The sequence below is a fragment of the Larimichthys crocea genome, chromosome VI (genome assembly GCF_000972845.2).
Source record: "Larimichthys crocea isolate SSNF chromosome VI, L_crocea_2.0, whole genome shotgun sequence".
In the NCBI taxonomy this organism is placed as follows: Eukaryota; Metazoa; Chordata; class Actinopteri; family Sciaenidae; genus Larimichthys; species Larimichthys crocea.
In genome coordinates this window covers 11079346-11100988 of record NC_040016.1, presented here as the reverse complement: position 1 = coordinate 11100988, position 21643 = coordinate 11079346, and the positions used below count along the sequence as shown (strand labels likewise).

General features: G+C 38.4%; 1 protein-coding gene across 2 annotated transcripts; it reads left to right on the top strand.

Annotated features, from left to right (window-relative positions):
• The first annotated feature begins 1696 nt into the window (after positions 1–1696).
• LOC104931335 (sodium- and chloride-dependent GABA transporter 2) lies at positions 1697–19718 on the top strand. Of its 2 annotated transcripts, none has more exons than XM_010746324.3 (16): positions 1697–1792; positions 3549–3633; positions 3944–4128; positions 4805–4939; positions 6806–6946; positions 7219–7306; positions 8964–9096; positions 11128–11262; positions 11429–11532; positions 11674–11798; positions 12498–12610; positions 12735–12872; positions 13091–13193; positions 14356–14456; positions 17530–17700; positions 19237–19718. In XM_010746324.3, the coding sequence occupies exons 2-16, from the start codon at positions 3626–3628 to the stop codon at positions 19384–19386; spliced, it is 1830 nt and encodes a 609-aa protein (XP_010744626.3). In that variant the 5' UTR covers positions 1697–1792; positions 3549–3625; the 3' UTR covers positions 19387–19718. The 2 variants fall into 2 exon arrangements, with proteins under 2 accessions (XP_010744626.3, XP_027135183.1); XM_027279382.1 differs by lacking the exon at positions 1697–1792 and adding an exon at positions 2983–2998.
• The last annotated feature ends 1925 nt before the right edge of the window (positions 19719–21643 follow it).

Here is a 21643-nt window from a genome sequence, read left to right as displayed (position 1 = left end):
CATTGGCCTAACTTTGTGACTATTATATCAATTTATGAATCGAATGAGTGCCAAATATGCTTGAGCATGACAAAATCCGGGACCTACAAGGAACTGCAGGTACTCTCTGACTCATCGAGTGAGCCTCGAGTGACTCACAGCTGTTGTAGACTCTACTTGTGATATGAATGCACATCTGAAGGTTTAACCATGCTAAATATTTTTGCTGAAAGAGGAGGAGGAGGAGGGGGGACTTCTTTATGTTTTTTGTCTCAGTTTGAAAAAAAGTTTCTTCAAATATTTGTTGTATGTTTCTGTGTCCATCCATGGCTTATAAATGAGTACGCAGTGATGGTCTTCTTTATCATGCTGCCATTAGAGGTGAATATAAAAAGCTGATTTGCTTCATTTGTTGGACTGTCAAAAAGAAACATTTGGTTCATTTTCATTCTTAAATCATTCCACACAGAGATGCGTTGTATGTTATCTGACCTTCTCTTCATCTCCACCATGTTCCAACAACAAAGTGAGCCTGACATTTGGTGAATTTTACCCTGAATTTTATCAATTATAGAGTGTGGATTTGTCCAAAATGTAAAAGTAAATGTAATTCTAATATTAAAATGAAGCTATGAAAATATCTTATTGCACACTAAAAAGTGTCTATTTTTCTTTTAAGTCAAATGTTTAAAGTCCTAACTGTATTTGAGCAAACAAAGAATTTTTCCCTCCAGGGTCGCGTGCCTCCTCAGTTCATAACGTCAAATTTTTAACATTACAACATTTACAAGATATTTTTTAGAGTATTCCAAGAATATTTTTGTAAAATATACCAGAACAGGCTGCTCAACAATCAGCACAAGATATAAAAAGACCTTTATGCGAACGCTGATCCGTTGTGGGCTGTTGGTGATCAAACCTGATCACGTACGCGTTGGAGGCAAAATGCTTCGTTTGCTCAGATATGTTTTTTTTTCCTCTCATCAAACATTAAAAGATGAAAGAAATTTAAAATGATCCTGTTTAATTTATGTAATACAACACTTAAATCATACATCCTCAAGCTCAGCAGTCAGTCTATACACTGAGGTGAGAAATTACGTTAACTGTGTCAACATTAGCAGGCAAAGAAGCCCGCCCTTTCTGTTGAATGTAGCTCAAGAACATGCCCAGGAGATATTACTTTTTATCATCTTTCACGTTTTTGCTTAAAACTAGAAATTAAATCGTGATTTTATTCCACAATTGTTTTTGCGGCTGAATATGAACTTCTTTTTTAAGCATGTACTTAGTGTCTGCCGGTGTATAAACAAAGAGAGCATGGTCCTTGTTAGCTCCAGGGATTAACAGCAACCTGTAAATATATGCCTTAAATAGTAGCCGTCGTGTCTTGTGTTCGTGTGTCTGTCTTGTTTTATGGTTATTGAATGATTGTATCAAAAGAGGAGCCTCACAAATAAAGCAGAGCTTTTATTGTTTCTACTCTACTTGGCGTCACTAATGTTAAGCTCGGAGGGCTTTGAACTCAAATCTGTTGTAATAGGACACAGGTAGATTGATAATACTTGCACATGACGTCATGAAACAAAATGTATAATTTCCTTTTGGTGGTAGGATTTCTGTCTGACTGCCTGAACCTGAAATAGCTGAAATATGATCACCTGAAATTTCCAGTTTTCCCGGCGAGTTTGCACTACAAACAGTCCACTGTTGTAACATTTAAAAGGAAAAAACGGTGCAAAGCGTGACAGCAAGTCTTCGCGTGGCTGTGGATTTACAGAATAGAGATAAGCCATCTGAAATGTTAATTGCGGTAAGTAATGAAATACAATTTGATTTATGGACTCCATACAGCAGCAATTATGCACCCTGCGAATTCTGGGTTATAATATCTGCTATATTTTATCAAACTGTATGTTTGGTACTTTTTGTTTATAGTTAATGTAGCTACAACCAATATTTAAAGATGAACAATGTGTAAAATTACACTGTGACTCAACAGAGACTCGGCAGCTCCTCTCGGTTATATGGAGCTTTATCTCAAGTTTCATCTTATTGTCCAGCAGGCACATCTTTTCTGTGAAAAACCCTCTAATCCGGACACTACCTGCTCAGCAGCAAACATAAGGCAGGCACAGTTTCGAGTAGCTGGTAAACAAAGTGATTTGTTTAACAGCTTAAGGGTCCCCTCAGGGGGTTGTAGAGACCAAAAACTGAGCTAAAAGAGAGTGAATAATCGACTAGGTAACAGATAAACAGAAACAAGACATGATGTTGCTCCACAACCCCTGGATATGCAACTGCTTGCTAACAAGTCAGACATATTAACTTAAAAAGTTGGATGTTATGTCAGTGTTGTGTTCACAACTTGGCACACACACAAAAAAAAACAACAACTTTATATAAAGTTGGCAGGAACACCGGAGTCTAAAGACAGCAGCGATTCAATTCATCTGTCTGATTTTGGACTAAAATAGCATTTATAACCCCGCCTTCCCCTTTTATTCCTAAACAGTTCCACATGTCAACTTTTAAAAGTATCTGGTGAGCATCTGGTACTAATTCAGATTATGGAAATTTATGTCTCTGTAACCCTAAAATAAAAAAGAAAAAAGAAAACAAGTAAAATAACATGCACATTAAATAAAACAAAAATCCAATTCAACCAGCAAAACCAGCAAAAATATTCAAGTCTACAGCCATGTAACCAGCTCAGCAAGGCTGTAATTACGCTTAATTAAGTAATTAAGTGTTTAATTAAAAGTTAAATGCTCAGATGGTCAATGCCAATTAATGAGGCTGGTAGTAATGTTATTAGTTTTTTAGTAGCACATATCCAGACTCCACATCCGCAGCTTTTTACAGAGCTATTTATAGAGCTGGATGTGAGACATGGATAAGATAAACTTCATGCATGCCACTCTGGTAAGTGTCACACTAACAGTAATGTTTATGATCATATAAGATAGAAGAAGGAAGTCTCTCAGTTAATAAGTTATTAATGAAGAACAGGTTTAAGGTACGATACGTTTGTATTAAATAAGTAATGAAGAGATCATGGAGATAAACATAAAGAAAAAACTACAAAGGAATGACTACAACAATGAATGAAAAGAGTTGCAGATGTACATTAAAAAACAGTTTTAAATGCCATAGAGTATAGATGAGCAAAGCAAGTAATAAAAAAGTCACATATGTTTAGTTATTCAAACCAGATGTCTGTCTTATGTACAGAAACTCAAGTTTGTATTGTTTTTCAATGATTTATGACTCAAAGCAGGCAAATTCCCAGTTGGCAGACAACAGCTGCCTGTGTACAGCCACTGACATAACAGAGACGGCTCAGCTGATTTGGTTTAGTTGTTAGCAACTGGCTAATCTCAATGAAGTAGCTCCTGTCTCAGTGGAAAAATACTGCAGGGAAGTGGTATACCTTGAATCGTTTTTTAGACCACAGGGCGTGCATACAGACCGACCTGCTTGACAATTAACTCAAAGAGGAGGAAAAAGGAAACCATACCCACTTTGTTTCTCACTCTGGGTCTGCTCATGACATGTTGTTTGTGTAGAGAGCCTGCGGTACATCCAGCTGAGAAGAATACTGATCAGTTTGCTGTGAGGAACTCTTCGGGGAGGGGTCTTTGTGATGGAGGGGTAAGTAACTCTGTTTCTGTTTTTACACTGGGCTGATAAATGCATCACTTTAAGTCTAAAATGTGCTCTAATAAGTGCAGCTTTTCTGATAAACACTTGCCAGTGAAAACTTTCCATTCCTGATAATCCTGCCGGCTTAAGTTCAACAAATAAATAAAGCTTATGAACAGTGCCAAATAATCAGCTGAGCTTTTTTCTCTCTGTACATAACCCAGAGCTACAGCCCTTCACCTATAAATGTGGAAGAAGTGGAAGCATATTTCAGGTCAGATTTTATTGTAACCAGCTTTTTTTTCCTGATCATGTCAAGGGAATTCCTCAAAGGAAACAGCCTAGAGACACCCGGGCAAGATAACAACCTGGCAAAGAAGACTCAGCTCTTGGATCGGGGCCAATGGGCAAATAAATTGGAGTTTTTGCTTGCTGTGGCAGGAACCCTAGTTGGTCTGGGAAACCTCTGGAGGTTCCCCTATCTGTGCTACAAAAATGGGGGAGGTAAGCAGGTTTCCAATAAGAATCATACGTAACTTTGTGCTTTTACAATTATTCCTTCTGTACGAGGTCAGGCAAATGCACTGTATCTCTATGTAGCGTCAGCAAGTCTGGATAACCTTGATTCATAGATCTAAATAAGGAAGTTACTCTAGCATAGCCAAAATAGCTGTGTTATAAAAAAACTTTTTTTCTGTGTGTGTGTATGTGAGAGAGAGAGAGAGAGAGAGAGAATGGGTACCACTGTTTAATTTGGAAGTTAGTCATTAACATGTCACTGTGATTTAACCTATGCCTTGTTGAACTCTTCAGTCACACGTCATTGTTTGATCTTTTCAAGGCTCAATCTCTGGCTAGACAGGTTTTTTTGACCAGTTATCTAAAAATGTATTGGACTACTAAGTAAAATCTGTGTATCCTGTAAGTATTGTGAGACCCAATGTGGGCTAATACTATATCCAGATGCTGCCATGGAAAAGACAAAAGAGGCATTAGCCGAGAGGCAAATGTGATTGTATCTCATCAGGCAAATCATCTAAAAATCTTGTGAACTTTTGCCTTTTTTCGCTGATCGAATCCTCTGTGCATAAAAAACAAGTAAACCAACAAACTTGTGTGATGTGCCTCATGATCAGATCACCAATATTGTTTTGTGTCCTTCTCATCACCTTTCTCTCAGGTGCATTTTTGGTTCCATACGTATTGTTTCTGCTCGCTTGCGGTATCCCAATGTTCCTCCTGGAGACGGCCATGGGACAGTTCACGTCTCAAGGGTGCATCACCTGCTGGAGGCACTTCTGCCCCTTGTTTGAAGGTCAGTGTGTTAAACAGAACGGCATTATGTAACCGGAGAGGGTAATTACTGAAGAGATTGCAGTGTGAATGCTAGATGTTGAAAAGTGCCAATAATTTATAAAAGAAGCTGATTCAGATGTTGGAAAGCTGATGCTAACCTGAATCGGAGGCTTTGACTTGTGTGAGGAAGCAGTTGGAGGATATAATTAATGGCTGGGAACTAAACCGCATGAAAGTACAGAGCTGAATGACTGACATAAAGTTGACTTTACCTCCTTTGATTGATTGATCACGCTCTCATATTCTTAGGAACTTCATTGACATATCAAACTGGTAAAGCCTTACAGTCATTTCTGTAACAACATAACAACAGGTATCAATCAATTAACCAATCAAATCTGTGAGCATAGGTATTAACAGGGTTTATAGGATACAGGGACAGAAAGGGCTTTTGGTGCAAGCACATTCCTTTCAATCGAGTTAATACATGAAAACACATGAAAAGACATAAACCGTTTAGATGCCTCTAAATATTTTTTTTCCCCCTGTCTGTGGATATAAAAACAGGTCACAAATAAATAATGCATAAAGTTTCCATGTTCCCTAAAACATCTCTGCACGGTAGCTTTTAGCTTTTAACGCTCAAACAGGACAAAATTGTACTTTTATTACTATTTGTTGAGGACTATGTATGAGGAGGTGTATGTGAAATTTACTCAACATGAACAACATGTTTGCCAGTGTGGCTCATTGACGTGTTTTTAGTTTTTGGAAAGGGTCTGTGGTGACGTCTCCCACAGGTTTCTCAGAATATCTCAGAATATGGCCGCAACCATGTTGGTAGTCCTGCATCCTCCACCTCCAGGCTAATCTAAAGATTGGCAATGACGTGGATCCTCGGCAGACCTGAGGCGGACTAAATGACTCCTGGTTCCTCAAACAAGCCATCTCTACGGCACCCACCTGTCGTTTAAAGCAGCCATGCTGTTAATTATGCATCACTTTAGGCCATAATATCATATGTTTATTTCTGCTGTGACATTTTAACATGGGGGCTTCCTCTGTACATATTTAAATCCTATGCAAATGTTTAATTTTGCCTCAATTATTTAAATTCTCTGCAAATGTTTAATTTCTCTGTACATATTTAAATCCTATGCAAATGTTTAATTTTGCTACAAATGTTTAATTTATCTGCAAATGTTTAATTTCTCTGTACATATTTATATTTAGATCTATTTTTTTACTTTTTTTAAAAACTCTATTCTAATTTTAATGTATGGTTACTGTGTTATAAGTTAATTATAATGTATGTTCAATGTATGTTTACATGCTGCTACTGGATGCTTGATTTTCCTTCAGGATCAATGAAATATTTATCTATCTATGGAGGTTTAAATGTTCTGTAGTCGGCTTAAAGCAGCCGCTCGAGGAATTGCATTTTTTTTTTTTTTTTTTGGCATTTCTGCGTTGGCTTCATTTAAGTCACGGAGGTTGCCGTTTGCCCCAGACATATCATTATCCTACAGTAAAACAAACCCACATGGATGACTGGTGACAAGATTGAATGACATATCGCAAGTTAATTAATCTTAGCAGGTGTGCCAGCTGGCAAGAAATTCTACACCTCCAATCTGTATTAAAAGCTTAACAATACTTGCCACAGGTCTGAGCAGGCATGCCTGTCCTGAGCCAAACCACAGGCCTCAAACTGCTTTACATGCATGTTCCAGTGGTCCTGTGAATTCAGCAGTCCAGCAAACAACCATCCATCCCAGATAGAACTACAATAACAACGCTGCCCTTTTCGTTATACATGCTGCAGTATTACTTTGCCCATCATTATCAATATTCTACGTTAACCACACCTTGTCTGTCTCTGCAGGGATTGGTTACGCTACCCAGGTTGTGATTGCATATGCCGCTGTGTCATACATCGTCATCCAGGCATGGGCCTTCTTCTACCTGTTCTCGTCCTTCAGCGCTGAGGTCCCATGGGCCAGCTGCAGAAACGAATGGAACACAGGTACACATGCAGACAGATGCATAAATTAACTGTCCGTGACAGATATCTGTGTCTACACATTACTGATTCAATTATTTTGTCTTATATCTAGGAACAGCAGTAATACAGAAAGTTTGCATTGATAGATTAGCTCATATTAGCCAACTAGAACCTGTAAGTTACATTGTTTACTGGTGTTTTCACTATCATCAACCAACCATATCTGTCTTTTTTGTTTTCAAATATGTATCTACAGTTTGATCCATTTAAATACCACCCTGTTTTTTTCTCAGAGACTTGTGTCGAATTTGATAAAAAAAATGCATCGTCCAATTGGACAGCAGCTGTGAACGCAACAACGCCTGCAACAGAATTCTGGGAGTGAGTATGATTCAATCCTTTATGGCTAATGTCACATTTTTAGGAGGCAAAAATGCTTAAAGTGCTTTGGCACGCTGCTGTTTTTCTGTGTTTGCCTGTAAAGAGAGTCTATGACAGCTGGTAGATCCAACTGATCACATATTAGGAACGCAGGTATGTAGACAGAAGTTCAAGAACATATTTCTGGATTAACAGTGAGATGCATTTCCATGTTGCTTAGTCCATAATTGCTTGTCGTGTCTTAGGAGTCTCCACTGTAGGTTACCTGTTTGCTCTGGAGCTACTGTCAGTCGACACGTTAACTGTAACTGCATGGCTCTAAGGATGACAATGTCAGTCTCTGAGTTGGTCCACCACTTTGATCCAAACCAAAATATCTAAACGTCTAATCAATGGATTGGTACCAACATTAATAGTTAACAGACAATGAATATTAATAACTTTGCTACTCAGCTGCCACCATGAGGTTCAAATTTGTGGTTTTGTGTTCCCAAATATTGGATGGATTGCAATAAAACTGGCATTGATGTCCACTCCTATGCATTAACTTAGCTTTGGTCTAAAACTCGTTCTCAATAGCCTTGGCTGTACTTTGTGTTCATTGCTAATTGGCATGCTAACGTGCTAAATTATGATCGTGAACATGGCAACCATTTTACAAAAACATCACCATGTTACGAGTCTAGACGAACCCCAAAACGATAGTCCTGCCAGATTCAGCAGATTTTTTTTGGCTGTCATGTTGAGTTTTACTGTAACAAAAAACAAACAAGCTTCTTCTTGTACAAAGCTCCAAACCTCAATATTTTCTTAGCTATATATCTGTGACAGCCTGTGACCAGAAAATTACTTCTACAGTATTTGGCCATTCCTTAGAAAAAAATATTTGGCAGCAAAGACAAAAAAAAAAGGGGTGTGAAAATTTCCACAGACCGCTGACTCATGTTCAGCTTTTCTTAATAGATAAACATGCAGAACATTCAGTGGAATATGAAGGCAGTCCAACCACGGAAAACAAACGCCATTTTGACTTAAAATAAATTTGTTCTGCTAAACTGATCCATTTTTAGTATGTTAAAAAAAAAACCCAACAATAACACACCACTTCTTGTGGCTCTGCAGGAGGGTTTTCTTTAACCCAAGTATTTAGTCAGTCAACCACAAATGACTTTAATGAAGCGATACTGTTTTGTTTTGTATTTGTAACTCTGTGCTTGGTTACCAGCCACAAAAAAAATGAGTCATCCATTTTTGTTCCATGTCACATGCTGAGCTAAAAACGAAAAAAAAAAAAAAGGAACCAGCCAAATACAGTGATACAAAATACAAATTTATTTATTTATTTGGTTACACAGGACTGATTTGTATACTTGTATACTATAATTTAGTGCAATTACTGAAGTTTTATTACTGTATTTAAACGTTACTCATTTCCAACTGAAATTGAAATATTACATCTGCACGTCTGCTTATTTTTAACATGAATGCGGTGCAATGCAGTGATAACGTGTGCGATCAGTCATTCTTCACCATCATAATAACACTCTTTATTATTTTATGATCAGTATTAGCAGTCTTGAACAAAGTCCACATTGTTTTTGTCTCCAAACTATTTTACTGATCCTGTTTTTGGCAATGTGACGTGTTTCTTTTTCAGGAGAAGAGTACTGGGAATATCTCAAGGAATTGAGGAGATTGGTAGCCTGAGGTGGGAGCTGGCCTTGTGTCTTTTACTGGCGTGGATCCTGTGCTACTTCTGTGTCTGGAAAGGAGTGAGATCTACTGGAAAGGTAGCAGTCTTTCTGCAAGATTTATGCATGTCTTCAGACCTGTGTAAAAGTGTAAAGTATATAGGTTTATACACCTATGTATAAGTATAAAGTATAAAAAGTGTATTTGTTTAAATATATAGTTTTAAGCTGATGAATTTCACCAATTCGTGTGGGAAAGTTTCACGCACAAACATCTCTTGCAAGAATGAAAAGAACTCTGCAGATGTCTTTTTTGGGGACACGGAACAATTCGAAAATATTAACACAGCTGCCCGTGAGAGCTTTAGGTCCTGCTGTCATAAATCAGCAGATGAAAACAAGTCATATTTAGCAGAGCCAGACGTCATGTTAGGGGGACATGAAACAGTTATAAAATATCAACACAGCTGCCTGTGACATGCCCTCCGAGGAGCGCTGTACTGTCACAGAAATAACAAGCTGATGGTTTAATATGAGTTAGATCCCTAAAAGAAGAGTCTTCCTAACACACAATGGTCCGTAACATGATGGAAGGTGGAAGTCAAGAGACAGTCATGAAGTGTGAAGTGTGTTGTTTAACTGGCTTAAGTTAAAGGCTTAACAGATGCCAGAACACTGACAGACAGGATTTTGTAACCAACTATGGAAAGCTATCACAGCAGCACATGAATTTAAACATCATATTTACACACACCAAACACAACCCCCAACTGAAAGCAAATTCATTCTCTAATATTAAAATCTGTATAGCATCACAAAGTCAACCCACTCACCACATTTCCATGCTAGTGCTCTGACACTTCACGCTACACAGACAAACGATGTGTCGTGCGGAAGTTGAGACTGTGACGACTCCAACAGTCACCATCAGTGTCGCTCTTTTACGAAAACACTAAGTAAACCAGCAGCCAAAGAATATTGATTTATTTGTTTTTTATGATACCAAAATTAATGAAATAGACCTTGTAGTTGCAGAGATATACTATATTCTTTTTGGGTATGTCATTTTCAAGCAGAGGCCTAAAAAAGAGGCTGGGGGTTAAAGGTTAATTTGATGCCTGCATGCATGTTTTCTGAAAAATCTGACAGGGGCACATTTACTGCTGTGTTACATCACTCAACAACACTCAGTAAGTGGGAAATACGGACACCAGTTGTTTAAAAAATGTTTTTAAGAGCCTGTTTCCACTTCATAAAGCATCCCTTGCAACCAGCCCTCAAGCTGTTGTAACACGTGGTGGAGAATGTGACCTTGTATAATCTCGCTGAAATAAGTAAGGAGGAACATAGAGATGTAGATTGCGTGTTGACGAACATCGTTATTGTCATAACTGTTCAACTATCAGCTCACGCGGTTTTCAATCTGACGAATATTTAGCAACTTATTATCTTTTTTAACTGTTATCTGCATTCATATACAGATATCTGTTTATAGAGGTTTATATTGGCATGTTTGCAAGAAAGTTTAAACAATAAGTATCTTGTCTTTTTGTCGTATTTAAGAAAATATAAATTGTACAAAGTCGACTTTTTTTTGGAATCGGGTTTGTACGTGACGGTCTAGACCACAGATTTATTTAACACGTAAGAGAAAATGCAATCTAAGAAAAAAAAACTTAAAGCGTGTCCTTGCACGAGGTCCATTGAATTTTCTGTTCTGTCCCAACAACTGTTGTGTTTGCATTATTCGTCATCAGGCGGCCTTTTTTTTAATTCATTGTGTTCACTAGACTTTGAGAAATCCTGTTTGATTTCACTCATTCACTTTGGAAAAGACAGCATTAATCACAGCAAATAAAAAAGGCTTTGATCTGTTCATGCAAATTTGTCAAACATTAGTGAAAAAGAGCAGCTGTCTTTCATGCTGTCTTCACTATCCATGACTGTAACCTTACAAATGCAAATCGGCATGGGGACTGTGATGATAATTATACTTTATGTTTCTTTCATATGTCTATTTTTATTTTTTATTGTTGCTCTTCTGTTGCAGCTTCTTGTTAGATTCCCGTAGTCAGCATGGTCTTAAAACAACATTAAAATCAGAAACCTGCCTTTGTCTCGTGTTGACAGGTGGTTTACTTTACAGCCACGTTCCCCTATGCGATGCTGCTGGTCCTGTTGGTACGTGGACTTACTTTACCAGGAGCTATGGACGGCTTAGCTTTCTACCTCTATCCTGACCCGACAAGGTTGGTGGACCCTCAAGTAAGTAATAAAGTCAAACATTCAACATAAACACCAAGGCAAGCAGCCAGCTCAATAACCAGAGGCCCAAATACTGTGAAACTATTTTGTGCTTTTGTAAGTAAGACTCCACTCTTACAGTAATTTAAGAAAGTTCGCTGATGTTTGTGTTTTGGCATCTGCCTAGGTTTGGATGGATGCAGGTGCACAAGTGCTTTTCTCTTTTGGGATTTGTCAGGGGAGTTTGACAGCTCTGGGCAGTTACAATCAATATAACAATGATTGTTACAAGTAAGTGCTCGCAACATTTGCTTCACGACAGCTCACTTGTGTCGTTATCTCCATGGTGCTTTACTGTTTTTTATTCAATGTAACGTTTTTCATGTGTAAACTTTATTCACTTTCATTCTTTTGGTTTGTTTATTTCTTCAGGGACACATTTGTGCTGTGTTTAGTGAATGGCGGGTCAAGCTTTGTGGCAGGGTTTGCAATCTTTTCAGTTCTGGGTTTTATGTCGTACGAACAAGGACTGCCAATATCTGAAGTAGCTGCTTCTGGTAAGACCACCATATAACTGAGCTATGGTGTTGGAGTGGTTTTACTATGTCTAGCCATGTTGAAATGGAAGCTTTGAGTATGATAATGTACTGATTTAATTAATTGAATTCATTGATTTATAAGGAGAATGCACATTAATCAATATTTCTGTAAACATGCCAGTGTTAGCGTATCAGCTGCCTAGGGAGATATTTTGAAACTGATGAACTGGTTTCATCAAGATACCATTGAGTCACTGAACAAACAAATCTGATCTTGAATTACAGTTTTCATTAATTCATCTTTAATATCCAAAAACTCGTGCTTGGAAAACGTTCATGCTAATTTCAAAGATTAACGCACAGTATTATGCTTATCCTTTCCTCATCTGAAATACTGCTGATTAATTAGTTTCAGTTAGTACAATTACAAACTTTTAAACCTTCCTGTCCTCAAGCGAGTCAACAAAACCGCTGCTGCTGTTTTCAGAAACATAACTATAACTTTAGGTTACATTTGTGATATTTTCATCCCTTCAGTGTGTCTCTTTGTTCGGGGCAAATTACAAGTTAACAGCTATTAATGAGCCGCAAGAAATAAATAATGGCATTTATGTCAATGTGATCCACAGTTCTGATGCTAATTGTAAGTGTATTTTATTATTATTACAAATTAAAATGAATATTGTTCCTTAAGAGTACCGTGTTTCTCAAACACAGGACCTGGCTTGGCATTTATCGCCTATCCACGTGCAGTAGCCATGATGCCTTTACCTCAGTTATGGTCTATTTGTTTCTTCATCATGGTCATCTTGTTGGGTGCAGATACACAGGTGAGATTAAAACATATTTTATTGCAGTTATAAATGTTTATTATTATTATTATTATTATTATTTAACCTTTGTTAATTGCACATGGTTGTTTCATGAAAGTATTTCTGATTGCGCCTCTGGCAGTTTGTGAGTCTGGAGTGCCTGATGACCTCGGTGACAGACATGTTCCCCACTGTGTTTCGGCGAGCTTATCGTCGAGAGCTGCTGCTGCTGTGTCTCTGCTCTGTTTGCTTCTTTCTCGGCCTCCTTCTTGTCACAGAGGTGCGAAGTCTCTTTGGTCTCTGCCACAACTTTTTATAATGTTTGTAGTCTGTCCGCAGTGAACAAAAGCTAGCCTGTGCACTGTCCAAAATTAGACCCATACTGTTTGCTCCACCACCTTTTTTTGTCTGTCCTGGACCTGTAAAATTGAATTTGTGTTGGAGTGTTGTTTTTGTGTTTGATGTGCGAGTAACAATCGACCCTCTATCTTCCTTCAGGGAGGCTTGTATTTCCTTCAGCTTTTTGACCATTACGTTTGCAGTGGCAACAATCTTCTCCTTCTTTCAGTGTGTCAGTCGATAGCAATTGGATGGATATATGGTGAGGCATTATGGTTATCCTGAATCTTCATTCTAGCAAATTATTAAACGTTTTTTTATAGCGGTCAAAATCTTTTTGATGAAAAGCAGAAAAGTCAACTTTATATTCCTTGTGACAAATTATTTGAAGCCTTTATTCAGTGGTTAGTTGAGTTTTTGGACTGAAGTACTACTGCATATCAAACCCACTGACTTATATTTCATCTCTTTGACATTATTTCTTTGAATGTAAATGAATACAATACATTTACCCTGCTCCCTTCTGAAGAGGGATTTATATAGTCTGGTCTGTTGACACAGTGAAGTGACCGCAACACTAGCTTTGAGTGGGATGTAAACCCCTTTCAGGCAAATTTCTTCCTGTCTACCTTTTGGCCTACACATTTAGTTTTTATATTACCGTCTAAGTATGTAATATGTATTTTTATGCTACAAGTCACAATTGTGCTTTATAAAGTGCCTTGGCCCAAACATTAAAGTACGAGTGTAAACTTTTGAAGAGTAGTCTTATTCAATCATAGAGTCCAGTAAAGAAAGTTCATTTGGAGTAACAGATTATTGCTTTTAAAGGCTTAACAGATGCCAGAGTACTGCACTGCACTTGACGTTTCGAGTTGAAATACAGTACAAAGATGAGACAGTTAATATTCACACTTATAGACTTAATTGTTTTGTTTTTTTTGTAAATATACACTCATTCTTAATTTGATGCATGCAACACGTTCTGAAAAATCTATCAGGGGCATGTTTACAACATCACTCAACAACACCCAGTAAGTGGGAATTAAGCACACCAAGTTGTTTTTAAAGTGTTTTTAAGAGCCCGTGGCCTCTGTTTTTGTGTTTAGTGACAGGTCTGTAATGCTGGCTGACATATCATAGCATCTCCCGCACCCAACCTTCATATTGTGGTAACACGTGGAGAATATGACTTTGTATAATCTCTAATTGTTATCGTCCTACCTGTATCAGCTCCTGATGTTCCTCTTGTATGCAGTGAAGCAATCTATATATCGCTATCTAATCTATATGCTGTATAACTGACGCTCAAATGTGTCTTATATATGACAATACAAGCAAAAAACAAACAAGCTAAACACTGTTTCAGGTGACTGTGCAGAATTAATTTTAATTTTTAAAGATTTTCCTTTTGATCACCGCAGGTGCAGATCACCTCTATGACAACATTGAAGACATGATAGGTTATCGTCCATGGCCGGTTATGAAGTATTGCTGGCTTTACATCACCCCCCTTGTGTGTCTGGTGAGTGGAAGAGTTTATTTCATTTTTGTTTTTTTTTGCTCACAAATTAAAATTTAACGCTGATGGATTGGATTCTTCTGTCCTCAAATTTCATCGCTGTCTATCACTCCTGCTTTAAACGGAACAGTAGGAGGCGAGGAATGAAGAAGAGATCAAGTGAATGAAGTGAAGATTTTAAAAAATGTGAATTGAAAAGTTTCCTGATAATTTCATTCGGACAAACAGGCTACATCTGAGCGGATAGAGACACTTTTGTTTGTTACTAAGGTTGATAAAATAAGTGTGTTTTACAGAGATAGAGAGGAGGAAATGATTATACTACAATTTATCACAAGTTATTAGGAAATAAGCAATGATATTATTACTTTATACTGAGTCAAAAAACCCTCAGGGGGTTTTAGTTTCAAACAGTAGTGTTTAAAGTAGGAGCTGCACTTCAAACAGGAAATGGCAACGATGTTCTTGTCAACAAAAGCTGATGGTTACAGTGTATGCACAAGATACCAAAAATTACCTAACATACAATACTACATGGTCTCCACTCTTCTGAGACGTAAGCAGAGTGAGGGCGTTAGCGTGGTCAGGCTCTGATGTCAAGCGATAAGACTCTTCCCAAAGGTGTTTAGTGATTGGGTCGAGGGCAGAAACCAGTTACAGACAGATATTTTTAGACTGGCCTGCAGGGTTGCACCCATTTTAATTGGACTCTTAGATTAGTTTAAGACAATTAGAAAGTTTCACGAAAATAAAGACGGTGTGTTATTTTAAGCCTACGCGGTTTGCCAGCCTACACTCAGTCTAACTCTGAACTAAGACCCATGTTTTCATTGTAACAAGCAGTAGTATTTATTTATGTAAATATTTAATTTGTGCATTGACATGGTTAGTCGACTTGAAAGCTCTTCTAGTGTAGAGGTAAAACGTGTTAATCTTGTTATTTTAATTTCCTCACTCATGCTTGGCTGTTAACATAAAACAGATGACTCACGCTGTCAAGTTAACGTGGGGGCGATGAAGACACATTTAGAAAATCGATTTGAGTGACTTGAAAAGTAGAACAAAGCAGATATTCCTAATATATCTTACTTGGGTGGGGACAAGATGTAAACAGGACTTTGCTGTAGCTGTTGATTTTGAACGCTCTGGGGTGCTTTTGCTTTCAGTTGTGCACAGCAGTTGTTCTGAGCACCGCATGGTTGGGTGGCATTTTACTTGTGGGCGAGGGTTTTTTCAAGTGAAGCTTGATTTCTTGGTGACATGCTTTGATGTGACATATTTCTGCAATCGACGAGCAATAATAGGCTCATCAAAACATGCTTATGAATATTATACTCCATTTCTTCCATGTTGTGCCAATAGAATATTTACACACTGTACCTGAAGCTGAGCAAATGTAATGTTACTTCAAGTTTTTGGTCCCTGACTGTGTATATCCATATATATATAAACAGACATGCTCAGGGACTCAAGGACATCTAATAGGTTGAACATTTTACCTCCAGGCATTTTGGACACTGGTGGGGGGGTTAAGACTTCTCATGTCAAACAAACAACGTTGTTGTGCACATTCCTTCACAAGTTCATGACACACAACCAGTGACACCAGGTCATTGGTCACACCAAGTGACTGGTTACTGGTTATCCAACACTATTGAGGAGCAAGCAATGATAAATGACATGTTGTGTAACCTGTTGCAAATACAATACACAGAAACACATGGGATGTGGGATAAACAGGGATATCATTAGTTGTGTTTGTTTGGAAACTATCCTGAGTGTAACTAGTGGGCTGGCAGACATAGTGATTGAGCCCTGCCACAATTAGAAGCCTCACACCATCTCAACTCTGCACTGAACTCTGCTACCATCCTACTGGAGGTTTAGTGTATTGTAAAGCTCCTAATAAAAGAAGTCTGCTGAAGTGAAGAAGGCCAAGTGGTTTCATGTGGTAGCTTGCAGTGGTGGAAGAAGTGCTGAGGTCTTTTTATACCACAGCGTAGAAATACACGCGTAAAATACAACAACATGCACTGCATTCAAAATGTAGCATTAGCATCAAATCATACTTAATGAAATATCACTGGATCACTTTAAAGTAACACCTGGTAAAAGTGCCGCTAACTTTAACTACTTTATGTACTGTTGAGATGCTTAATCTGTAATTTTGTGTTAAAATGTTTAAACCTAATGCAAAAAGGTAGGTAGAACTAAAAACTTTACGACTTTATGAGTCCAGCCATTAAAGAAAAAGTCCTATCAACAGTAGTCCGACGACAAAAAATACAAAGCCGAGTCACACGAGGAGCAGGAACACAGGGAGAAGCACTAAGACAGAACAACGCCTCACTGAGGAACATAATACAGAGAAAACACGTGGACTAAATACAAGAGAACTAATTAACAATTTAAACACAGGTGACACAGGAAGACGCAGGAAGGCGTCAAAGACAGAAAGTTAAGTAACACAAGACCCCCAAGAGGTCTTTAAATATATAACAGGGGATACTAAACCCACAGCTATGAACATTAAACTGTAACTAGTAACTAAAGCTGTCAAAAAATATACTGGCGTGAGAAGTTCAAAAGTAAAGCACTTATAAGGTCTGATAGCCAAGAACTGCACAGCCTTGTGCAACAGATAGAAGTGTATATTCGATATAAGACATAGTGATAGTCTATCTTTGTGAAAACTTGCTTCAATGCGCTGCGGACGCCAGTCGAGCTCTTTCATTCATGAATCAGAAAAACTATTTCTTTATGCTTCTTAACTATTCTTTGAATGAACATGACAGGATGCTTTGAACTGTCATGACTATGACAATGACTGTAGACCCTACAGACTTTGAAAATGTTATTTTAAATGTGTTTCATTTCATTTTCTAGTTCATTAAAACTAAAAAGTGATAACCTGCCAAGACCAAAAGTGTTAATAATAAAATTTATTATTCGTGATAAACTGGACAACAGTAAAAAGCCAGTGTTTTTTTAATGTATTTTCAGTGTTTTGTTGAAAGTGTTATTCAACACCTGATTTCATTGAAACTGATACTTGTTTTGTTTTTTTTCCTGTCAGGGTACCTTCATCTTTTCAGTGGTGAAGTACAAGCCTCTCAAGTTCAACAAAACCTACATCTACCCGGCCTGGGCTTACGCTTTGGGCTGGTCCCTGGGACTGTTCTGCGTTCTCTTGGTTCCTCTGTGGATCATCTTCAAAATGGCTCAAATGAAAGGGACAGTGTGGCAGGTATGTACTGAGTAAAGTCTTGTGCTGAAACAATTTGTCAATTGACAGATAATTAGCTAAACGATTAATAGAATGTTGTTAGTTTCAGGCCTAATGTGATGATTCTAACATTATATCACTTTATATTAATATGAAGTCTTTTTACACATACATCTATTGTGACGTAAGACTTATTCTGCCTTAATAGGAGTTTGCACTTTAAACTTTACGTGGCTCGTCTGATAGATTGATTTGTTCATCATTGTAGTAATAATTTACAAATGTATTTCACAGACTCTTGGTTTTATAGCTTTAATTCTTGCTTATCGAAATTACTCAGACTTAAGAATGTGTACTTTGACCTGAAGAACAATGAGTCTCTCATGGCTAATACAATGGACCACATTCAAACAAGTTTGTCACACTACTCCGACTAAGTTCCCAGGTTAGATTGACACTACTCTGCACAGCGCAGTCAAGACTCTTCAATAATGAGAACTAGTTAAATTCTGCCACAATTACAAGTACTGTTGTACAACGAGAATCCGATTAGTCTCCAATAACGTACTTTAAGGTTGAAGAGTGTACAAAGGGAACAGCAGTATATCAATGAGGTCCTCTAAAGCCAGACGTGCTGGTCGAGGACACGCAGCTGCACAAGCCACCATGGTCGACAAAAATACTCGACTTGACACTAATGATGCCTAAAAATGTGAGAAATGTAAAAGTGAGAGGTCAGGCTTTTGTGTGTGCCTGTATGTCTATGTGAGTGTTACATACAGGATCATATTTTTCCCACCATTATATCTGACTGTTGAGTCCTGTTTTGTACCAAAGGCGTGACACACTGGATGCCAATATCATATAATTTTTTCAGTTAATAGTTTTCAGTATTCAAAATTCATCTTATTTTGTCCAAATAATTGTAGAAAAACCCAAGGAAATGTAATTTACTATCACACATAAGACAAAGAATGGCAGTAAATCCTAACATTATTTAAACTATCAATCATTTGTCACAATAGTTGCAGATTATTAGTCGACTATATTAAAACAATTTAGAATAAATACTAGACAAAAACACTGACACCATGAATTTAGACAGTGCCATAGTTTTGTTGTAAGTACTTTTAAAAGATCCATCAACATTCATTTCAGTATGGCCGCACAAACACTGTCACACATTAACACATTATGATCCGCCGTATCAGGATCAAAGACGCGACGGAAATGAGATAACTCACTAATTAGCTACTATCTAAAGCTTGTATCAAACCTTTGGTGCAACTGTTTTGCTCAGTTGTCTGAAAACGGTATACAGTATAGAGTGAATGGTCCTTGTATGTGTCACACACGTTTAAAGATGTAACGTACATGTCACCATATATACTCATATACATCAAATACATGCAAATTATTTGGAGATTACGAGCCTCAATAAGACCGAACAGCACGAAAAATCGGGGAATCAAGCACAAGATATTCCTCCCTATTGCTATACTTATTTGTACGCGTTAATTGTAATGTCAATATCGTACCTCCACCCTGTTCCTACAGAAACTCAGGCAGCTTTGCCAGCCTGAAATCAAGACGCACAACACAGCGAAGCGACCTGAGCAATACCCCCTGAACCCAGACAACTCTCTCACTCCTGCCGCCAATGAATACAAGGCAAATGGTGGAGCTGAGGTAGAGATGCAAATGTGAGGAGCCGCGCATTTTTTTGATACTGTTTTGAATGTGGTGTTTTAATTTTTAAACTTTTAACTTACTTTTTTTTTTTTTTTTTTTTACAAGCTATGCATTTTTAAGAAATTATGGTAAGCAATAAATTCTTAAGACTATTTCTGTATAGGTCTGCAACCCGCACAATAAGCAGTGAGTTTTGTGTGACTGTAAGATGTCTCTGCTGTAAATCTACTTTGTAAACAGTATTGACAAGACAAAAACTAAAAAGTTTTTAAGCTATTTTCATTTCAAGCATACCTTTAGTGTGATGTTTTCATGTTTCAGTATGCCAACTACACAGAGGAGCAGAAGATATGAGGGGACGTCAGGGACATTATTCAGAAATACCTCTCACACACACTAGTGAAACGCTCTCACACACACTACTGAAATATTACGCTCTTACACACACTAGTGAAACGCTCTTACACACACTAGTGAAACGCTCTCACACACACTAGTGAAACGCTCTCACACACACTACTGAAATATTACGCTCTTACACACACTAGTGAAACACTCTCCCACACACCTACTGAAATGCTCTCAACACACTACTGCGATTTCAGTGTAACCAGAAGCTCATTTCACGGTGAAACCGGAAGGCTTTCAGTGAAACCGGAAGGCATTTCACTTAAAACCGGAAGGACATTCACTTAAACCGAAGGCATTTTCAGTGTAACCGGAAGGCATTTCACTTAAACCGGAAGTCGGGTTGTAAGAGGGGAGCGCAGCCTCGTTGGGTTTGCAGATGTCGCGCCAGAGGAGCTTTCCAGCTGGACTTACAGAAGCTGCCACGCTACTATGGAAAGCCGTTTGAGCATTTATTCATATCCTTGATATCGGACTAAGGTCCATGTCTCGTAAGCTTTTTGTCCTCACTAGTAAGACGATATTCGCACTAGTAGAATACAGAGCTACACTAGTAGAACGACTGGTTCTTATGTAACGTTTTTTACCCTACAGTGCCACTTTTGGCCTACTAGTTCGCAATCAAACCCTACTTGTAAACTACTGTGCTGCACTAGTAACACTATACGCCCTTTAGTAGGCATGTGTCATGCACTAGTAGCCTCCGGACCATACTAGTAGCACAAAATGCCCATAGTTTACTACTAGTAAGTAAAAATGCCCATAGAGTACTAGTAACGTATATTTTACCTTCTTAGTACTCATAGTAAACAGTGAGAAGCCCACTCGTTAGTACTAGTAACATCAAAAATGCCTCACTAGTGACCGATATTTTTTTCTTATCAGTGAGCCTCCGAACCCAACATTTAAAGGAGTTTGGTGCATAGTATGACACACTACACTACTAGTGCGCAACTAGCCCGCTTACTAGTGCCGCAATTGCACACTTACTGGTGTGCAAATTCATTCAACTAGTAAGACATTTCTGTAACATTAAGACATTTTCTGCACACTAAGTAGGACAATTTGGCGTATAGTAGGACAACTACATCTTACTAGTGAAGCACAACCGTGCACTAGTTGGCAACTGGCGCTCCTGTACTACTAGTGACACAAAAAATTCTACTAGTTAAATCATCTACGCCTAACTAGTAGTACTAGAGTGTGCAGATGTCAACTAGTGCACAGCTTTTGCCTTCAACTCGTTAAGCTGTAGTTGTCCTACTAGTACGCCAAAGTTCGTCCTACTAGTGTGCAGAGAAATGTCCTTTCTTACATGTTACAGAAATGTACTTTACTAGTTGAATGAAGTTGCGCACCAGTAGTGTTCAATTGTCCCACTAGTAGCGGGCTAGTTGCGCACTCGTAGTGTATTGTGTCCTTACTAGTGCCAGCCCCACAAACTCCTACATTGCAGTAGCGGTTTTTAGGTACGGGCGGACAGGCAAGCCGCCCGGGGCGCATTTTTCGTGGGGGGCGCCAAGATGCGCTTGGGAAAAAAACAAAACAAAAAAAACTTTTGTATCATATGCGCAATCGGCACATTGGCGCCCCTAACTGCCAGGCACCCTGCCTTGCTTGCCTGAGAACGGTTGCCATCCACACGAAGGGCCCACGGCGATCCCAGGGGCGCACGGAACGGCCATGAGGGGCGCACTGAGAAAATGTTCGCCTCGGGGGGGGGGGGGGGATCGCCCAGGCGCAACATGTGGCCAGGACCGGCGCTGCTTAATGTTGGGTTCGGATGGCCTCACTAGTAAGAAAATATCTGTCACGTGCAGCATTTTTGATAGTTACAGTACTACTAGTGGGCATTCTCACGTTA